At 42.9% G+C, this 20,925-nt stretch overlaps 1 protein-coding gene across 2 annotated transcripts; it reads left to right on the top strand.

Moving 5' to 3' along the window:
- Positions 1 to 8,500: 8,500 nt before the first annotated feature.
- Positions 8,501 to 15,055, top strand: PDP1 (pyruvate dehydrogenase phosphatase catalytic subunit 1). Of its 2 annotated transcripts, XM_062604584.1 has the most exons (3): positions 8,501 to 8,624; positions 9,082 to 9,116; positions 11,150 to 15,055. In XM_062604584.1, the coding sequence occupies exons 2-3, from the start codon at positions 9,086 to 9,088 to the stop codon at positions 12,805 to 12,807; spliced, it is 1,689 nt and encodes a 562-aa protein (XP_062460568.1). In that variant the 5' UTR covers positions 8,501 to 8,624; positions 9,082 to 9,085; the 3' UTR covers positions 12,808 to 15,055. The 2 variants fall into 2 exon arrangements, with proteins under 2 accessions (XP_062460568.1, XP_062460569.1); XM_062604585.1 differs by lacking the exon at positions 9,082 to 9,116 and having other exon boundaries at positions 8,511 to 8,624.
- Positions 15,056 to 20,925: the final 5,870 nt, after the last annotated feature.

Genomic DNA, 20,925 nt, shown 5'->3' with positions numbered 1-20,925 from the left:
GATTGTGCTGGTTTGGTTTTCAGTAATCAGACATTTAGTGGCTTCCTCATTCCAAACCAATTTTATGTGTTTTTTTTTCTCATCCTGTAACTTTCTCATACTATTTCCGACCAGAATTGATGGGATCACAGACTGATCACATTTTGCTGCATGGAAATGGGAGGGAATTACAACCACACATGCCGGATTTTGCAAATGGCCAAAATGATGATGGGATAGCTACACAGGCTGACCGAAAGCACAAAAATCACTCCCAGGGTGTGGCGCTGCATTCCCTCCTGCTCCCCCCAGCCCTGCTGCAGCGCCCTTCCCATCTGCCAGAGACTGCTGCTCGGGCTCCGAGTGCTGCGCGGAGCCATGCCCTCAACTAAAGGAAGGAAGACAGAAGCAAGAAAGAACTTCCTATAAATGAGGGTACAGCTGGATGGCTTAAACCATACAGGCAACAAAGTGAACAGAAACATATGGACCTGCCCTAGGGACTCCACAGTTACCTGTTCTTTTACCTGAATGTCATTGGTATGATTGAGCCTGATTATGCAAAAGTGTAATGAGACGTTACAACTGGGTTGTCCACTGGGTGGATCAAAGCACTCAAGTATGCACTTCAACCGTGAATCTAATGTTTTCCATTGGGAACAAATGGTAAGGGAGATTAATTGCTGTGAGTGCTGAAAAGGAATGAGCATGAAGATTGCGCTTGTGATGACAGTATTTGTGAAGACATTTTTTTGAGGACTGAAAGTAAATCATTCATTGTCTTGTGTGAATGTATAATTATATCAGCATCATACACAAATGAAACAGGAATATTGTGTGCTACTGCTGTTTGCAAAGGAAACTGAAATAGTGACTTGGAAGTCAACCAGTCTTTGGTAACCAAAGCTGTAATTTAAGACATAAATGTCTTTCTGAGCTTATCTATTCTAAGCTGGATAGAGCCCAGCATGTTTCAGTTTTTAAATAACTCATTCCCATGACCTTTGCAACTCACTACCTTACACAACAGTGCAAAAAAGAGCCTCATACACATGACTCAGGCTGCCTTGGGGTTGGTGAAATTGAAGAATGAAGCCTACATAACATGATCACTAGCAAAAGGAAAATAAAAGACTGATTATATAACACACAGCCGAACTGATCAAACCTCTGCAGTTATACAAAACTGTGGGCTGCAGAGACACATCCGAAGTTCAACAAAGTTTTAAAGATACAGCCTGATGTGGCTGGTGTTCCGTCCCAGTGTTTAGCATTAATGATCATAGAAAAAAAATAATCCTTTCTCTCAAAATACTGCTCTAAAACACTGAGCTTGCAGTGTGGATGTAGTCCAGGATATTTGAAACACACTAAATAAAATGATTGTGAGGAAGGCGTAAATTGCCTGGGCTGCTAACCTGCAAACCCAAAATCATCCACAGGAAATACATGCTGTGAGCTGCTAACAACACGCAGGGAAGCAGTCTCCTTACACTTACTGAATGGCTTCCTGATGATCCCAGGTCTTTCTGGAGATTCCTCAGAGGCACAGCCCATCTGTGGAGAAACCTGGGAAATTCTACCCCTCCCTGGCCTGTCCATCAGGATATCATTGATCTGTGCAACTGAGTATGTGTGTTATTCGGAATTGCAAGCTATATCCAGCCCTGGGATGGGATCCAGAGCCAGGGAAGGCAGCCAGGGGCCAGTCCAGGGCAAAATTAGACTGGGGATCCCTAAACGACCTTTTATAAAACTCCACAGGGCAAGAAGGGCACCCTGAAAGCAGGCATGCTGGAAATGGTCATAGTCCGGCCTTCTCTTTTGATTGAAAGTCTGGCACAGGAGCACATCTTTGTTCTGCTGAGACAACAGGATCTCTCAGAAGGAAGGGTCTACCTCCAGTTCTTCAATACCATAAACAAAGCTCCAGCTTCTCTTGTAAGACATAGTGTTGCTTCTTCTGCTGGTTCCTACCTTACTGTGTAATACCGTAATGGGTAAAACTTAGTCCCTGGAACTGTAATTTTCACCTTCAGCCCCCACTGTCTGTTTTTCCAGGCGAGTATGATCACTGTCCAGCTGCAGGTCATTGTCCTGGGTTCAGCAGTAGCAGTCAATTTTTCTCCTTCTTGGTAGCTGGTGCAGCGTTGTGTTTTGACTTTCAGCCTGGGAACAGTGCTGATAATACCAATGTTTTCAGTTGTTGCTAAGTAATGTTTACCCTGACCAAGGACTTTGTGAGCCTCATGGTCTGCCAGGGAAGAGGGGAAGCCGGGAGGAAGCAGAGACAGGACACCTGACACAAGCTAGCCAGAGGTATTCCATACCACAGCACGTCATGCCCGGGGTGGGGGTAACTGGGAGTTACCCGGAAGGACACAGGGTCTTCAGGGTCAGACTCGTTTCTCGGCAGGTGGTATCGTATTCTCTTCCCTTGTTATTTTCTCTTATCATTGTTATCGTTGGTGGTAGCGGTGGTGATTTGTGTTGTACATTGGCTGCTGGACTGTTCTTGTCTCAACCCGTGGGAGTTGCACTCTTTCAATTCTCCTCTCCATCCCTTCGGGAGTGGGGAAGGGGAGAGCCCCCAGGGTGGGGGGGGGTGGGGGTGGGGGGGATGCGGGCCTCGATTGCTTTCAGCCCAGCACCACTCACTGGGAGTGAGTGAACAAGCTGTCTGGCTAGGTTTAAACCATGACACTCATGCAGAAATCCACTGCTCCTTCTCTTAGAGGCAGCAACTGGCACTCTGTAACCTTCTGCTCAGGGCGCCTACCTGCAAGAACAGAATCATTTAGCCCAAAGATTTCAGATCTTCTTAAGTTATTATATTAGTTACTTATTAGCTAGATGACATTCTCACCTATTCGTCTGTGGCTAGACCCAAGCTATCTGCTTTCTAAGCCACTGAGAAAGTATTTTTCTTGTTTTGAGAGGCACACTGTCTAGGGATGGGCAGACAAACCAGAGTGAAGGTGAGAGAAAACAACAAATACATTTTTGTTTTGTTGTTTAAAAATATAAAGGTACAGTATAAAGCAAACAGTAAATATTTATGTAGGTGGGTTCACTTGGGATAATAACTCTATTTATTAACCAAGGGAAACAGTGACTTAATTCATCTGTCTTCTTCAGAACAAAATAACTAATGCTTGTATTTTTTCATCAAATACAAATTTCAAACCATCGGGGTCTTACTTTCCCAGAATTTAGGCATCAGTGAACTGCAGGAAAGCAAAGAGGAGCAAGAAGGAGGTCACCTCTGGTATCTTTCTGAACTTCATTGTCATAAGGAAATGCAGCCTGATCTAACCCCTGGCCTCAAGACATCCAATTGACTGGTTCAGAGTCTGCTCTTAGTTCTAAATCTAAATTTCTGTCTTCTCTAACTACTTTCCACTCCAAAGTACACCCGCATGCTAGGAAGATAACACCAGTACTTCTACTCACTGGCACTGGCTGCTTTTCCTCACTGCTGAAGAAATCATTATTCTTTGACACTGCCATTTACCTAGCAAGATCACAGCTCACACCAGCCAGCTGTGTGTGCAGACCATTCGCTGACTTCCCATCTCCTGACTGGTGATCTGAAGTAAAGACAAAAGGCTGTATCCAGTTACCAGTCTCTGAACAATCCTGTATTTTATAAGTATCACATATCATAAAATGAAACCAAGATACCACTGTTTCAGCAATGTTAGGTAAATAATACACTGTCTGTTGTAAGCTATTCTCTGTCTGGAAAAATACAGGCAGATTCCCCTTCCCTCCCAGCTTTAATCTCCACTAGTTCCCCTGGAGTCTCCTGAATTGTTTGTACAACAGCCACTGCAAATGTAGCTACTTTTTTAAATGACTGTAACAAATAAAGTTGAAAAATGCACACTACGAACTAGGGCTGGAAAAGGGATCAACCCCTTCAGAGCCAAGTTAAGTGTTGGAGCCAACCTCCTGATATCCTGAAACGGCCTCCTCATAGCACAGACACTGAAAATGGCATAAAATAGCCTTCTTGAGGCTTGCAAAAAAAAAAATAAATAAATTTCCAGTTACATTTTCCTACAGAATTCCCATTATTTCATCAAATTGTCCGAATGCTGTACTCCTCAAACTGGGTACCAAACCCTGAAAGACTAACCCAGGTGAAGGACGCAAGCTAGTGCACTATTCTACCTGATGCAAAAAAATTCAGTTAGTTCTCTGCTAATGAGATTGAGGAATATAACAGGATGGTCTTGAGGGACAAGAGGCAATAGGTAGAAGCTGAGCAAAGAAAATTCTGATTAACTACAACGAAAAAAATCTTCACAAATAAAGTGTTGAAGCACTGGAATTGAGGCCCAGGCAGGCTGGGGCACCTCAGTCCTCAGAGATGGCCAGAACAGGCTGGTCAAGTCCCTGAATAGCCTGACTTACCTTTGAAGTTGTCCCTGCTTTGGGCAGCGACTGGGGCTCTGTGACCTCCAGAGGTCCCATCCAGCCTCAAGATTCTGGGAAGCTGGATCCCAGCTGCTCGATGAAGCCAGACCCACTCACTGCTGCACTTCAGAAGGGAACTGAGAGTGATGATGCAATGGGCCTCCAGGGGGGTCAAAATAAATCCAGCTATCTCTAGGTCCCACAGTGTCAGCAAAATACCCACTGAAAGCAATTGTCTCCGATTCCCCACTAGCCTCCTATTTAGAAAGGGCAGGGGAGAGCCGAGCCATGTGCCTCAGTGCTGCTGGTTTGCTCTAAGGTTGATCCTCTTAAGAGATGTTTTTAAAAAATCACCTTTTGCAGGGTTCATTGTAAAGCCTCAGGAAACATTCACTGTGCCTGGGAACCTGGCTGTGTTAGAGGAGGCCATACACATCACTCACAGCAAACACTCCCTGAGAGGGCCACAGAATGCCTGAACATACAACCAAAACCACCCTTTGAAGCAGACCAAAGATCACAGGCCATTCCTTTTTGCACGTGCTGTCTGCTTTGAGCTCTGCTGACACATGTATTTTCACCATGTGATGTTCCTGATTTCTGCTAAATTACTGCATTTTACATTGCTGTCACTGCTCCTGTTATGCTTTTGGGAGAGGAAAGACAGCGTAGTCTTGTCTTGTTCTTCCTGTTTATTCAGTACATGGCATGGTTTGCTCCCTTATTTTCCCCTTTGTTAGGCTTTTCTTTCCTCTTTCAAAACTTGTAGGACTCTTCTGTTTCTTTTCTTTCTGCTCCAGGTTAGTATGGCAGCATGCCATGTGGAAGTGCTTGATCTGTGCACACAGTTCTGAGACAGGTTTTATGAGTGACTGCTCTTTTCAACAGGCACAGGAGCAAAATGGCATTTCTCAAACACTGTGTGCAAAGACACTGTAAAGAATGTTAAGGAGTCAGAGGGATATAACATAATTTGAAGTATTATCCTGTGATCCTGAACCTGCTTTCAGTAAAACTGAATCAGTAACATATTTATATCTTAGACACAAGATCTTATTTAATCTAGGAGGTTATTATGAACGATTTAAAATAAAAATGGATTTTAATGATCTGTAATGGAAATGTGTGTAGCCAGCTTCAGGGTAACTACTGCAGCACTTTGCCTGCAGTGGTAATGCACAGCTGCCTATCAATTCTGCAGCGCACAATCACCCACAGTTGGCAACAGGCACAGCAAACAAGAATTGATGTCTTTTGTTACAGTCAGGTGGTAATGCTGCTGTCCAAGGAAGCAGAGAGACTTCCCATTCCTTGAAGAGGTTACAAGTAATTGCTTTTCCATCAGTCCTTGATGTAAGACGTTAAATGTGGAACCTCGTGTTTTTATTCACTAAAAGAATTCTTACTCTTTACAATCAGCAACAATGGACTGTTGCTCCAAGTGCACAGAAAAGTCTTGGCAGCAGCACGATGAAGAAAAGGAAAACCTAACTTTTCAGTCTGATTGCAACATCCAACTTCTGGCACACCAGCAAACTCACGCCAGCTTGAAGAGCAAAATGTCAGCCAAGTTTCAGTACTTTGTCTTGCATTTGTGGGATTTATATGTGGCTGCTGAGGCCTAATTCTCTTCTCACTCAGGCTTTTAAAATTCAAAGTCTGTCTTTTGTTCACAGAGATAGGTGGTACCAACAGGACACTGTGAGACAGCTTCCAATACCAGCTCTGGAAGTAGCTCCTCTCCTGCCCTTAGGAAGTGAAAGCACTGAAGAGAGGAAATAAACTGGGAGGTATAACAATAACTTTTCAACTTCACAGCACATTATGGGGAATTGAACTAATGGTCATAAGGTGTTTTGAAGATCAAAAGGGCTAAATGCTAATTATTTTGTAATTTTTTTTTTTTTTTTTCACCATAGGCAACTTTAGACAGCAACGTTCTGTCGGGATAGTCAACCCTTACTTCCAATAGGACACGTGATCGGCAGTGACATCACCCCAATTCGTTTCTGTGTATCTACTCATCCAACTACCACTCAAGTACACCCAGGCACAGTCTGTCTTCTCACAGCCCATTACCTTCTGATGGGGTAAGAGGATGTCTTAATTGTGCCATCTTACATAGTCTTTAAAAACATTTCTAAACTTGGGTGCTTTACACTCTTGCTGCAAGTAGAAAATTATGTAAATAGTTTTTGTTACAGCACTCTCTGCCAATCTATTTCTAACCATGTGCTACTGTTAAAAGGGAATGTAAATTATTCATCTTCAGTGCTGTTTAATGAAGTCTTTAATGTACAATGGTGTCTGTTAGATGCTTTCTTTTTCCCTTTTTTATTCTAAAATAAACCTCAAAGAGAAGATGATGGTGTACAGTTCTGGATAAACAAATAAATGTCACAAAAGTCACACAGAACACCAGTAAATAATCATTTTAATACTCTGTGCTTTCAACTACTACTGTGGAAGACTTGCATATTAAAGGATGACATAGTTTTATCTTTCTTGCTGGTTTTCACAGATGGGGTCACAGGGCAGTATGTCTACTCTCTTAAAGCCAGGCTGGATGTTGTCCTGGGCAAGCTCATCTAGTTGAAGACATCCCTGCTCATTGCAGGGGGTTTGGACTAGATAAGCTTTGGAGGTCACTTCCAAAACCAAGCTAAATGATTCTATGATATCCCAAGTAGACCTCTTGAGTCTTTCGGGCACTAAGTGCAGATTCTCCTTTGTTTACAATACTGTTTTCAGTGTATAGCTATAAACATCCTACCACGTGGATAAAGATGCAAGTATAGTAAAATATCTGTGATTTGTTACAGCTTCTATAGGAATGCTAATTGCAACACTGCACAGGCTAGCCGAACATCTGCTGCCAACAGCACACAGCAAAATGGGCATCCCAGCCACCCTGAAAATATAAAGGCATGAGAGCACATTCATCTATAAGGAGAGAAAGAAGGAAGTCAAATTTATATACTGTCCATATTAAAAAAAAATTACATGAAGAGTAAGGTCGAATCAAAGTATCTCAAAAGTGTATGCAAAATTGAACGTTGCCCTAGAGACGTGCAACAAGGACAGGGTTGTCACTAACAGAAAGGAGGGAGAGGAGGCTGCTGTTCCTGCAGCACTGGCAGAACGATAGGTGCTGCTCTTCTGGGGAAGGACTGTTCCTTCTTGGTAACCACTGCCCTCAAACCATCTCTTCCTGGCAGCGGCGGCAGCAAATGCAGTTTTCTCAGCAGCACAAGATACAGAGGCCCCTGCACTCCATGCAGCCTGTTCACCTCCAGGGATCTTGGTGCAGACTAAACACCGGGGAGCAAATCTAAAACAAACCAAATGCTGCAGTACAGGCTTCAGAGCTCTCTTGCACAGTTGCACAGTTGACGTGCTTCGTGGCTGTTAAAGGCACTTCTGAGCATTTCAAGGGGAAAAAACCCAACACATTTCCCATTCTTTAACATGAATTCCAAGTCGATAATACACCCTACAGAAGTTTTTAGACACGTTCCCAGTTTTAGTCTTAGCAACAGGTACAAGTTAAATGACTCCTACTGCAGTCAGAGGAGCGGGGCGCAGGCTGCTGCCAGGTTGGCTATGCAAGCACCACGGGACGTGCTCCCCCTTCGAGCCTTCCCCACACGGGATGGCCTTTCCCTTCGGTTTTTCTGCTTGGCGGCAGCGGGACTGCGCTCCTCCGGTTTTATCTGCGAATCGCCACCTCTACCATTCACCTAGCGCCCCGTGAGGCAGGCGGCAGCCGCAGGGCTGCCTTGTCCCGCTGCGCCTCGCCCACTCTCCCAGAGGCGGCTCCCGCACACCAGGGCAGCTTCGCTCGGCTCCCGGGGCAATGAGGCCTGAGGGGCTGCGGGCGCCCCCCTCACAGACACCGAGGGGACCCGCACCGCCACCACCGCCTTGGCGCCCTCCCACCCCTGCGCAATGCTCACGCACGCCTCCCCCACATCCCTCAACCGCCGCCGAGCCTCCGTGTCACGTGCTCTCCTTGCCCTCCCCAGCAGCCAATGGGCGGTGCCCCGCGGGCGGCAGGGCCTTTATAAGGCTCCGCGCAGGGCAGGAGCCGCGGGTGAGAGGCGGTTGTGGCGGTAGTTGTGGGGAAGGCGGGTGCGTGAAGGGGTCTGAAGGCTGCTCGGTAACTCGAGACATTTCCCTGTTCCGCCCGGGGCCCCGGGCCAAGCCGTTCGGGAAGGGGCCAGGTCTGTGCCCGCGCGGCCTGGGGCGGAGGAGGGGGTCGTGCCGGAGGCGGGCAGGCGGCTGGGAAGGGGAGGCCATGTCGGGGACGCGCGGCGTCTGAGGGGGTAGCAGTCCCCATCGCGGCGACTCCGGGAACCGGCGGCGGGAGCGGCCCTTCGCTCCTGCCGGAAGGGCTGGGGGCTTGGTGCTCCGCGGAGCCGCGGGAGCGGGTGCTGGCTGCGGGGCTCTGCGTGGGCTGCTCCGGGCTTGCCGCTGGGAAGCTGGGCCGGTCCCGTCGGGCAGCGGCAGCTCCGGTCGCCTTTAGAATTGCGGCTTGCGTTGTGTGCGTGTCTCCTCTCTTGTCGTTCCGCCTCCGTGTCGGAGCTCTTCGTCTCCTCTAACAAACTCTGTCTTGCTTCTTCCCCGCCCCCCACCCCGGGCTTCTGCTTTGTGGATGTTGGCGGCTTCTTGTTGTGACAGGAGAATGTGTGTGTGTCCTGGGCCCAGGCGGATCGGTATGTATCTCCACCGGTACTCGCAGGAGCGCTGGGGTCGGATGGGACCTGGGGAAGGGACTACCGGACCAGGCTGTGTCCTAGGGCTCAGAGCTGGCTGGAGGGAAGATTTAACGGTTCTGCTTGTGTTGAATGTTTCTTGCTCCTCCTCCCCCACACGTTAGTTGATTCAGGTCTGTCAAGTGTGTGAAAGGCACCCGGGATAACCGTTTTGACCTGGAGCCATGGGTGTCTTCTGGCACAGTTAGGCAGGTGTTTGGGAATACCTTTTAGCGCAGCATTGGTTGGCCTTAATAGTACAGTTAAAACAAGCCTTTATTAGAAAAAAAGGGTAATAAATGCTGCAAACCCCATAAATTGACCATTGACTCAGTATTGGCCATATTAAATTTGTAGCCTGAAAAGTAGCATTTGTACCCTGTCCTGGGCTTGGAGAGGTATTTTAACACTGTCTTGGTTCTAATTTCTTTAAATTGTGGTTTGATTGTAAAATTTTCTGCTTAATCTCTTTTTGTAAGAAATAAGAGATATTAAAGTAATAATTTAAGAACCATCTGGAGTGTCTTAGTTATATTTGAGGTATCTATGTTGTGGATGTAAGTGTGAGAGATTTCAATGATTTCAGGCTGCAGAACTTTGAACTTCTCAATCAACTAGGATTTATTAAATCTGATACATGAGACAGGCTGATACCTTAAGACGACATGGATCTACCGTAAATGATACTGGCTGTGGAAAATTTGAAGCCAACTTCTTACTACTTGTTCGATTTCATGTAATTGATAAACTAATGGTTAAAAATCAGCAAAACATCCTCAGGTGGCACTGCAGAGCCACTTTCAGAGCAGTGCATTTGTATTTTTGCTTCATCATGGATCAACGACATAACTGTCAGAACAGTTTTTGTGGCACCATGTATCCATTCAGTTGGAGACTTATGGGAGACTAGTGCTGAATCTGAAGTGTGGGCACATCCATAGAACTTTGAGGTTTCGTAAGCAAAACTGCTGCTTTTAGAAGTCCTGTGAAGACATACACAGAACACCTACCAAAATAGCTCCCTTTGTAACTGAAAAGCAATGGGGTAGATTAAAAAAAAAATAATCTGTATTTGGAGTTGCAGGTTTTTTGCTGTCATGCAGTATGTGTGTGAAGCCTAGGCTGGAGAAACAGACTTTCTGGGAAGCAGATGGCTTACAAATTCAGTATGCATCTGGAAGTTCAAGCCAATACACTGCTGCAGTTTCTGGGCATTGGATGTGGTCCACAGGACTACAGCTAGAGCTCTTCCTGGTAGTTGAACAGCAGAAAACTGGTTAGTTCATTCTTCATAGCTGTCAGTACAAGGCCTGGGAGAGGTCAATGCATAAGAATTTAAATGCTAAGTAAAGACAGGCCGTTTTTAATACTAGGGTATATGTACACCGTGGTGCCACACAAACTGGAAGTTTTACGTGTGGAAGGGGGGAAAAAGAAACAAAACCTGCTACGGACTTGTGATTGCCTAAAGAATATCTGCTGTCTGTCACCCTACTGCTTGCTTTTTGTGGTCTAAGCAGTTGTATGTCATCTCAAATTTCTTTCTTGAATCTTGCTGTTAGATACTTTATCTCTTCAACCTTATAGAGTTTTCCTCCCTGTGTGCCAGCTTTGTCAGCTGGGAAATCACCAGAAAACAAATCTCCATAAAATTCTTGTAAAAGGTGGCAAAACCATAGAGTGCTCCATGCTAAGTGTTGTCTTAAGTTCTATTTGAAGCTGCTTTGTCTGGATGATGTTTTCACTTCCTGCCAGCTGAGTGGGTATAAGCATTAAAGTATGTATGCTGAACTGAAGTATGGTATAGTGTTTTGTTACAGCCCAATGCAGTATCTATAAAAGCACCTCTTAATACCTTCTCATTCTCAAGACCCATGAAACTGAACTCTATATAGTAAGCAACTTTGTTAGAGACTGTAAATGTCTTAATACAGGGCTCTGGGGAAAAAATTGTTAGCTGTCCCCCTAAGCATAGTTGTTCTCTTGTCTTTCAGCAATTCCAGTCCGAAGCTCCAGGCTGCCATTGTTGTCTGATGCCATGCCAGCACCAGCTCATCTGTTTCCATTGATCCGTAACTGTGAGATGAGCAGAATAGGCAGTACTGTGTGTTACTGCCACCATAAACATCTGTGTTGCTTATCATCTCATTTTGCTCACAGTCACTTCAGATACGCACCTCAGAAGAAATTTGCAGCACTTTATAGGCCAAAGGAGAACTTTAATCACTTTATTCATGCAAAGGATTATGCTTCCACACCACAGAGATTTTACCTCACTCCTCCACAGGTCAACAGCATTCTGAAGGCAAATGAGTACAGTTTCAAAGTCCCAGAATTTGATGGTAAAAATGTAAGTTCTGTTCTTGGCTTTGATAGCAACCAGTTGCCTGCTAATGCTCCAATAGAAGACAGGAGGAGTGCTGCCACTTGTTTACAAACAAGAGGGATGCTTCTGGGCGTATTTGATGGCCATGCAGGGTGTGCCTGTGCTCAAGCTGTCAGTGAAAGACTGTTTTATTACATTGCTGTCTCTTTGTTACCTCATGAGACTCTACTTGAAATAGAAGATGCTGTGGAAAGTGGCAGAGCTCTGTTGCCCATTTTACAGTGGCACAAGCATCCCAATGATTACTTTAGCAAAGAAGCTTCCAAGCTTTACTTCAATAGTCTAAGAACTTACTGGCAGGAGCTGATTGATCTCAACAGTGGAGAGACTACTGATGTGAAAGAAGCTTTAATTAATGCTTTTAAGAGGCTTGATAATGATATTTCTTTGGAAGCTCAAGTAGGAGATTCAAATTCTTTTCTCAACTACCTAGTACTACGAGTAGCATTTTCTGGTGCAACTGCCTGCGTGGCCCATGTGGATGGTGTTGACTTGCATATTGCAAACACAGGTGACAGTAGGGCAATGCTTGGGGTTCAGGAAGAAGATGGATCTTGGTCTGCAGTTAATTTATCCTATGACCACAATGCACAAAACAAAAATGAAGTAGAGCGTGTGAAAACGGAACATCCAAAGTCTGAAGAGAAAAATCTTGTGAAACAGGATCGTCTCTTAGGTCTCCTGATGCCTTTCAGAGCTTTTGGTGATGTGAAGTTTAAATGGAGCATTGAACTACAGAAGAGAGTAATAGAATCAGGCCCAGATCAGCTGAATGAAAATGAATATACGAAATTTATTCCTCCAAACTTTCACACTCCTCCATACCTTACAGCTGAGCCAGAAGTCATATATCACAGATTACGGCCACAGGATAAGTTTCTGGTTTTGGCCACAGATGGGCTGTGGGAGACTATGCACAGGCAAGATGTGGCTAGAATTGTTGGGGAGTACCTCACTGGTGTTCACCATCAACAACCAATAGCTGTTGGTGGCTATAAGGTAACTCTGGGACAAATGCATGGTCTCTTAACAGAAAGGAGAGCGAGAATCTCTTCAGAGTTTGAAGATCAGAATGCAGCGACTCACCTGATACGTCATGCAGTGGGTCACAATGAGTTTGGCACTGTGGATCATGAGCGACTGTCCAAGATGCTGAGTCTGCCAGAAGAGCTGGCTCGAATGTATAGAGATGACATTACAATTATTGTGGTGCAGTTCAACTCGCATGTTACAGGTGCATGTCAAGATGAGGAACTGCGAGTTTAAGCTAGGAACTAGTTACCAAAGTTGTAACAATGGCCAGTATGACCAGCTAATAAAGAACAACCACCCAACAAAAAAACCTCCCAAAACCCTCAGCAAACAAGTTTGTTGCTTGTTAGATTCAGCAAATCTATTGTTTCTGCCTTCCCCTAGAGCTCTAAATACATGGGAAATGCTATTGACCCAATAAAAACTTGAAGATGATGTCACAGCTTGTAAAAAAGTTTTTGTAATAACTTTGCACTATTGATTTTATGAATGCTGCTAGAATAATGTCTTGAATTTGCTAGGCTTGGATGAGGGATGAAAGGAGGATAAAGAATTAACTATCAAAGATCTGGCTGTTCAAGAAAGAAAAGCCTGGTTATACATATCTGCAAGTATCTACACATAATCTTAAAGAAAAGATGAGTGTTCTTTTTTTTTAAAAAAAAGTTATTCTTACAGGGCTAATTCTTGCAAAGTAGATATGGTTATTTGTGAATATGCTGTCTGCTGTTTCTTCTAAGCAAAAGATTACTTTAACCAAGTAGGTCTTCAGTGTAACAAAGTTGTCTCACAATGTCTTTCACTTAAGGATAATTGTGTAGTGTTGACTTTCAGGTTTAAGCCATAATCAATACCTGAGATTCTGTTAGAGCTTAATTGTATCTTATGCATGGTAGCTTCTAAACTTGTGCAATAATAGTTAGCTGGCTGTCGGCTTCTGCACAAGTTGTAGGGCAATAATACATTACAACATGCAGTAAGATAATAGATAATTCTGTGGAAGTCTCAGTTTGCAATATGAAGGGATTTTCAGGCTTCTCAGAAAGTCAGTGTTGTTGGTCAAGACTGTTGGCTTCCCTACAGTTCATGGCCTTCATGGACTCCGCACTGTCTGGTGTTACTTACCTAGTAATTGAATTTTCATCTGAAAAGATCAGGAAGTCATTGCTAACCTCTGTGGCTTTGTAGTTTGCACTCATTTCCCCTTTGGCTATTTCAAATGCTCAGATTTAATGTCTTGCACTTGAACTAATATTTGTAAGTCAGGTTAAAAAAATGTGTGCATGTTTAGTGGCTTTTGCTAGCAGCTTCTTTATTAGCAGCTCTATTTCTGGGCAGCTGGTGTATGCATGTTCTTAAGTCTAGAATGCTATCACAAGAGCAGTTTCTGAAATGGGTCTCCCTAGCTTGTAATGGTTAAATTTGAACTTAAAAGACTGGCTATAACTTGTGTGCCTAAAGTTGTTGGGCTTGTAACTGTAAAAAGTAGGGACAGCAACTAATTTAGCAGTTACAATTACAGCTATTCTAGGTTGGTTGCATTGTATAGAGATTTGTTTTAACCTGCCCTAAGGTTTACATCTAAAATGCTGGCTGAGCTACCAGCCCTTGATGACTGGCAGAGCACATGTAGTGTGATTCCTGTAGTCTGGAGAACTGTAGATCAGCTTATTTCAGTTTACAAAGGTGTTTCTGTTAAAATACCTGTCTAGCTATCATCAGAGCTAATCAACACCTCGGAGATCTAGGTTGCTCTGGTTAGTTGAGTAATGTGGCATTTTCTGCTGCGTACAGATATTGCCAATTAATGCTACTGTTACATAGGGCACAGTCTGAGCAATCAACCTATGTTATAGTAAACATTGGCTCCTCAAGACTCTCAAATGCTATGTGTACTTAGTGGCCTGCAGCTTTAACTTGTCTGTTTCTTTTGTCAGCCTCAAACATCAGGAACAATGTTGCTGTAAGCTTAATATATCTAAGCTCACATTCAAGATGTGCACAACCCTTCTTTATTTGAAGGGAAAAGGGGAACTCTGAAATGCTAGACGAGTACTGGCTGTTGACTTTGCTTCTGTATGTTGTGTTTTGGTGACTGTGTCATTAGCTAGGTCATAGACTTTGTTCTGTCATTCAAAAGCAGTATGTATCTAAACTGTTGCAGTATTTAACTTTCTTACTTTTTTACTGTTAAAGCTCTGTTACATGTATTAGTGTATTTAACCTGTGATTGTTAATACGGATTTGGTACAAGTCATTGGTAGAAGAAATGAACACTGGTCCCATGGATACAACTTTTATTAAGGCAAAGCTGCTTTTTGTAGTAAAGATACATATGTATGGAGTTGTAAAAATATTTATGTATTGCTTGGAGACTTGCTCAGTATGTATGCAGTGAACAGAAGCAGCATAACTGCCTGATCAACAGGTGATCTGAACAAACACCTAACAGATTTCAATAAAATGATCAATTACGCAGAAATCCATGTGTATTGGGTTGATGTAGAGTATGATAGCAGTTCTGCTAAGGCTGAAGCTTATGAATTACTTGTATTTCAATAATATGTTGTTTTCAAGTCCCTCTTACGAACAGAGCAGATGTCCAAATCCAGCAAAGTATAAATGAAAACAGACTGAGAATTTTACTTCAGAGCTCTCAAATTCTACTGTGAGGCGTGAACCCTTGCATCAGGGCTGCTGGTGCTGCTGCTCCTGGCAGCAGTGTTCAGATTGTTCTGTCAGTATCCCTGCATGTCTTGGGTCCCATCATCTCATGATTACCTTCAGGGGCAAGTGCTGCAGATAAAACAGTATAGCTTGAAATTTTTGGTTACGGAGTGTACCCTATGTAGAGCAGTACAACATTTCATAAACAATCCAACATGTGCAGATTAAAATGCCTGAGAATGAATTAATGATAAACTAAATAGAAACAGCTCTTCTGCCGCAGGTAGCGGACATGTTCCTCTCATGTTGTCATTCAGATTGCATTGCGGAAAGGATGGCTTTACATGCAGGTACATGTGATTACCTGTCCAAATAAGGATTTCACAACTGCAAATATATGGCTCAACCCAGCATATCTGAATCCTGAGAGTCAACACAGGCTGTCAACACAACCTTTAAATCTTTAAAATTGTTCTGCATGAATGTGTCAGAACTGTTTAACAGTAATACTAGGTAAAAGAGGAGTGGGGAATCTTATCTTAGTCTATGCTTCTAACTTGAGGCTCTGTTAACTCTGTTGCCTTGTGTTCCGAGTGGTATGTGCATTCTATTTGCTTTTGACAATATTTTACAACCACTATTGTGATAACTTCTATATTCTCCACTTGCCTTCTATGTGTGTGGCTTGGTGAGTACAGAACTTAAATTATTTTCCCTTTCCCCTGACTTCTCATTGCAGGGCAGAGTTTGGCATATGGCAGACATGTAAAACATGACACATAAGATATGACAGCAGGGAGCATAGTCTCAAGAAATGTTTGTAATTAGACTCTTAAACTCTGGTCACTGTACTTAGAATAATTCTGGAGTGAGAGGATGTCTTGGTAACTATTTTGATAAGTGCTCTGCAGAATGGCTTGCCTGCTCTGTTCCTTCTCAAGAGAGAGGCATGTTTGTAATGAGGTTATCTGGCATAGGTGGATAATTCAGGTTTCTAGTTCTAACCATCTGTGGTGTCTATGCTCTCTGATGCACACAGTCCATCTGGTTTCATGACTAATAAATATGTGCCATTGGATTTGCACCAGTGACCATTGTGAGCCTAAACTATTGAACGCTGTCAGTGCTGCTGCACAGCAGTCCAGAACAATGCTGGCACGAAGCTTTTTTGGGATGCCAAGGAAGTTGGCAACTTCTAGTTGATTTGTTTGATCCTTATGTCAGAAACTTGTGTGGCTCCTGATTGTTGTTCAGTAAGTTACAAATAGAAACAACATCTGTGGAGTTGGAAGATCTGGCTGAAATGCCTTGTCTTTAATTTCATGAAGCTCAGGACAAAGCAGATCCCATGGGTACGGCAAGAAGCTTTCTTCCAGCCTACCAAATGGCACACTGCAACCTGATGTACAACAAAGAAGTTGGGTTTAACTTAAGAAAATGAGAAAGCTCAAAGTGTCTGTCTCCAGAGATTCATATCTGTGCTGAGTGGTGCTTCAAGCTGCAGCTAAAGCTTGAAACCATTAGGCTGTGGGCTGCACCCCTATGCAGAGCAGTAAAACATTTCATAAACAATCTAAAGGTTTGGCTGATGCTTTTTTGTGTGTGTGTCGTGTTCAGGGGAAGTTAAGGAGATAATTCATTGTTGTGTATTTGGTCCTGTATTAAAACAAATGTACTTCACATGAAGTGAGCGTTAGAATGCATTTATGGTTTCTTACGCTAGTTTAACTGTTGTCCTTTTGTGTTCGTTTTGGTTTTGGTTTGGTTTGGTTTTTTTTGAAAGCCTTCCTTAGCCAAGTGCCCTTTATTTCAGGTGGTTCTCCTTTCTTGTTTCACTTTTTATTCAACAGTGAATGGAGGGTGAACTAATGTCTTTCCTAGCACTGAAGTATTTAAGGAAAAAGGCTTGCTAGTGTGTTCTGGATTAAATTATTTATTCAAGTTACAGCATACTTAATTGCCGTTCAAACCAAGTAGATGTCACATGTATTGATCGGTGTGCAAGTCTTCTGAAACTGCATTTAATTGCAGATGAGTTGCCTAGTCAGTCATGGAGCCTTCCGGGATTCCATAAAACAACAAAGGAAAGGGCAGGCTCTATTCAGTAAACCATGATAGCCAGATGCTTTATTTAGCTTGTGGCAATTTACAGGAAATGAGTTGGATTTTTGTTTTGGACTTCAACAAATAAAAAGCTACTCCCCTCAGAAAATTGGGACTAACACAGTTCAAATATGCAGGGTAGCCTAGATTTCAGATTATTTTGGAATGCTTCTCCGTATGTTCTTTCATTCTGCGTTGATGTGGAGGGGGAAGGTGAAGAAAACAACCAAGTGTTCATCCATCAGTAGAGTTCTTACTCTGAATAAGTAATCTGTTTTACAGGTTGCAGGGAATGTTTCATGCAGCAGGCTGTTTGCTGTCTTTGAACAGAAAAATGATCCTTGGTTTATAGAGTTTTCATTAGATTTCATAGCTAGGAAATTGTATTAAAAAAAACCTTGCCAATGCAAAACTATTTTTATATAGCTTCATGAGCGAACTGTTTAGTTTTAGTATTCTATGTCTGTACCTGAGGGTACATGAGGGTAGCATATATTTACTTGCATCTTAATTGAAAAATTAATCCAGTTAGGTCTGTTTGTCATGTCACCTGGTGCTGCAAGACAGGAAAAATGCCTAATGAGAAACAGGGAAATCATTGATGTTAGCAGGAAGGCAACACATGAGCTGGGACACAACCATGGATTAAGCCCAGTTTCATTCAAGGGCTCTGTATATTAATGAGTCAGCTGCCTGTGACTTTGTCAGAGTTGTTGCAAGCCTATGATAATTTTGTAGGTCTTCCCTGTAGTCCTTCATTGCCCACTGTGGTGGCTCAACAGCTGGGCTAATGTGAGAGTACTGTTTTCCAGGATTTTACAGATTACATGCAAGTTGATTAAAACAGCTAATGGTAACAGTGTTCCCAGTTCTAGGTAGCTGGGAGAGGGGTGAATGGTGCTTCCCTAATAGTCTATTTTAGAAGGGGAAAAGGTAAATCTTTATTCATCTCTTAATGGAAACTGGCTGCTGTACAAGAGACCTAGCTGTAGTTCAGGGGTGCCTGGTAGGGATTTCTTACTCCTGCTAAGAACCAAGGTTCATTAGTCTGCACAGCACACTACGTTAGTATATCTCTAGCACTCTGCTGGAAGTAGTTCAAATTCAAAAATTCAGTTTTTCCTCTCTGTACATAGTCATTGTCTGCTGTGGGCAAATATCTTACCAGCTTTATCTTAAGACACCTAACTTGGCAACTTCTGCAAGTTTGCCTGCATATACCGAGTGTTGAAGCTTCTATTACAGGTGGTAGAGCTGTATTCAATACGTGTTGTGGAGTCTCAATAGCTATTCAGCCTACTCCACACCTACATTAAACTCCACTGAGTGTAATAGGAGCTTAGTCACCTGGTCCACATATAGGCAATTCCATTTAGGTGTTGTCTGGAGGCAAATCCTAACCATCCTTTCCAGTGTCTTCAAGGATACAGTAGTCCTACAGTTTTCATCTGCCACTTCTGCATGATAACTACTTTTAGGGTGTTTAAATCCAGCATTGCCCCACATGTAGCTGTAAATAGCCTTATCCTAAGGGCCTGTCCTTGCCCTTTAACCCTTTAAGTATATGGAAGTGCATCTCAAAGTTCAGTGTAGTCTTTTGTGTTGTCTTACACAGGTAGTGTGTATGATACGGCTGTCATGAGCTATGAAATGTTGCTATTGCCCCAAGGACTCTCTTTATTTTGCCTGTTACAGAGCCCTGCCGGTGTTGTTAACTGAGCAATGTGTGGTTTCCTTGCCATAACCTCTGAGATCTGCACTTGCAATGGTGTTCAGGATTCCTTCTAGCTTAAGTGAATAGGAATCCTAAGCTCACAACACAACTAATCAGAGGAACTGATCTTTATTAACTGCCAAGCTCAATTGCAAGAATAGGTCTACAGAAAAGGTGATCCAGGTCTTTATAAAAAATTCCTAAATTGGGAGGCAAATTGCATTTATCAAAATAGTCCAGCTTGTAAAAGCCTGAAATACTAGTAAAGGAAAAAAATCAACTCAACCCTACCCTACCTGGTACTTGATAGTACAAAAGGGAGATGAGTTGTTTTCTAGCAGGCAGCTTGGACCACTGTAATATGGCATTGGAAGTCAGACCTCTGCCAAACTGTCAGTGAATTTGATCTAGAAATGCATACTGAGGTGCCATTCACTGCTTAGCAAAACACTGACAAGAAAGAGTGAGCCACTGTCTAGATCAATGTCAGAAAGACAAATAAGCATAAAATAAAATTTGTAGGTGTTTAGCAGATACTTGACAGTCTTCGGATTTATTTTTTGTTGTTGTTGTTGTTTGGGATTTTTTTGGTGGTGGTGGTTTGTTTGTTATATATTTGGGTCACATTTATATAATTTCATAGGAAATCACCTTCAAGCAGCTGTAAAGGATCTGTGTTCTATAAAATCTACCACAGAAGGCTACTGACTACCCCTGGTACTTTGTCAAAAATACGTAAGGAACTATTATGAAAATCCAACAGACAGAAAAGTACAAGGGGGAGAGAAAGTCATACAAGATAATAATAAAAATAACAAAAACCCTCCAGGTTGGTAGCTGCTCTTCAAGCTGTTACTACTGTGTAAAGCCACTGTAGCAAATAACATTTTCTGAACTGCCTGAGCTATGACAAGGGTCCAGACATTTAGGCTATGTCATTACTGAGTTGGTATAAGACAACTTGGACAATTTTGAGGCCTGTTGTATTTGCTAACCTGTATTAAAATAGAAATATCAGAGTTCTACAGGCCCCGTTTCTCAATGCAGCAGCTCACAGGAGCCTTTGAAGCACGTCACAGCAGTGAGATTACAAGCTCTGTTCTGAAGTCATAGAATGATGAAAGTCCCTTTGACTGCAGGAAGGGTGCTTAGAAGCTCTAAGTGCAGCAGCCAACTCTTAAAATATAACAAGCTGCTTAGCTAATGATGAGACAGAAAAAGCACATGACTGAAATAGCAGCGAGTAGTTAGGAGGCAGGTTCAGAAAAGCAACAGTATGTGGAGTTTTTCACAATAGTACATGGAAAAACTGAATGTGAATCCCCAAAAAAAATTAAAAATCAGGGTAAAGTAGGAAAATGTAAGGGGAGAAAAATCATGCTATAAAGGTCTGTAATTTTGAAATTGTACACAGGAAAGGAAGATTGCATGTATCTAAAAACTTGTGCAGAAGGCAGCACAGTAGACTGTAATGATGTCAGATAGCTATTAAGAGAAAGGGTTTATTTTATCAGTTATGGTTGGTGCTGCTGAGCACAGTCCTGCTTAGAGAAAACCGAAACAGCAGCAGAGGCTGTATGTGAGGTCAGTAATGGTTGAAGGCCTAAGCTGAACACCAAAAATACATAGGTTCAGGGAATTTAAATAAAAACAAGGACTCCACGTGTTACAAACCACTACTTTTGTGATTTTCACACTGCCATGGCACCTTAGGGCAGAAAAGAGAAAGGAAGCTGGGAGTCAGGACGGAAAAAGGATCAGAAGGACTAAGGAGAGGAAATAAAAATCCGAGCTGAGGAGCATCCATTGAAAAGAAGGAAGAATAGAAACGCACGCAAGTTCACTTAACTGCTTTAATGCATTGTCAG

This window comes from Pezoporus occidentalis, unplaced genomic scaffold, assembly GCF_034315485.1.
Source record: "Pezoporus occidentalis ecotype Australia unplaced genomic scaffold, CSIRO_AGI_Poc_V1 ctg87, whole genome shotgun sequence".
In the NCBI taxonomy this organism is placed as follows: Eukaryota; Metazoa; Chordata; class Aves; order Psittaciformes; family Psittacidae; genus Pezoporus; species Pezoporus occidentalis.
Note: the sequence above shows the minus strand (reverse complement) of the source record. Positions and strands in the feature narration are given on the sequence as shown.

Bases quoted from the DNA above. Each gene is read 5' to 3' on its own strand.
- PDP1 (XM_062604584.1), top strand. From the start codon at position 9,086: ATGTGTGTGTGTCCTGGGCCCAGGCGGATCG. The intron at 9,117-11,149 runs GTATGTATCTCC...CTTGTCTTTCAG, and splicing joins TCCTGGGCCCAGGCGGATCG to CAATTCCAGTCCGAAGCTCC.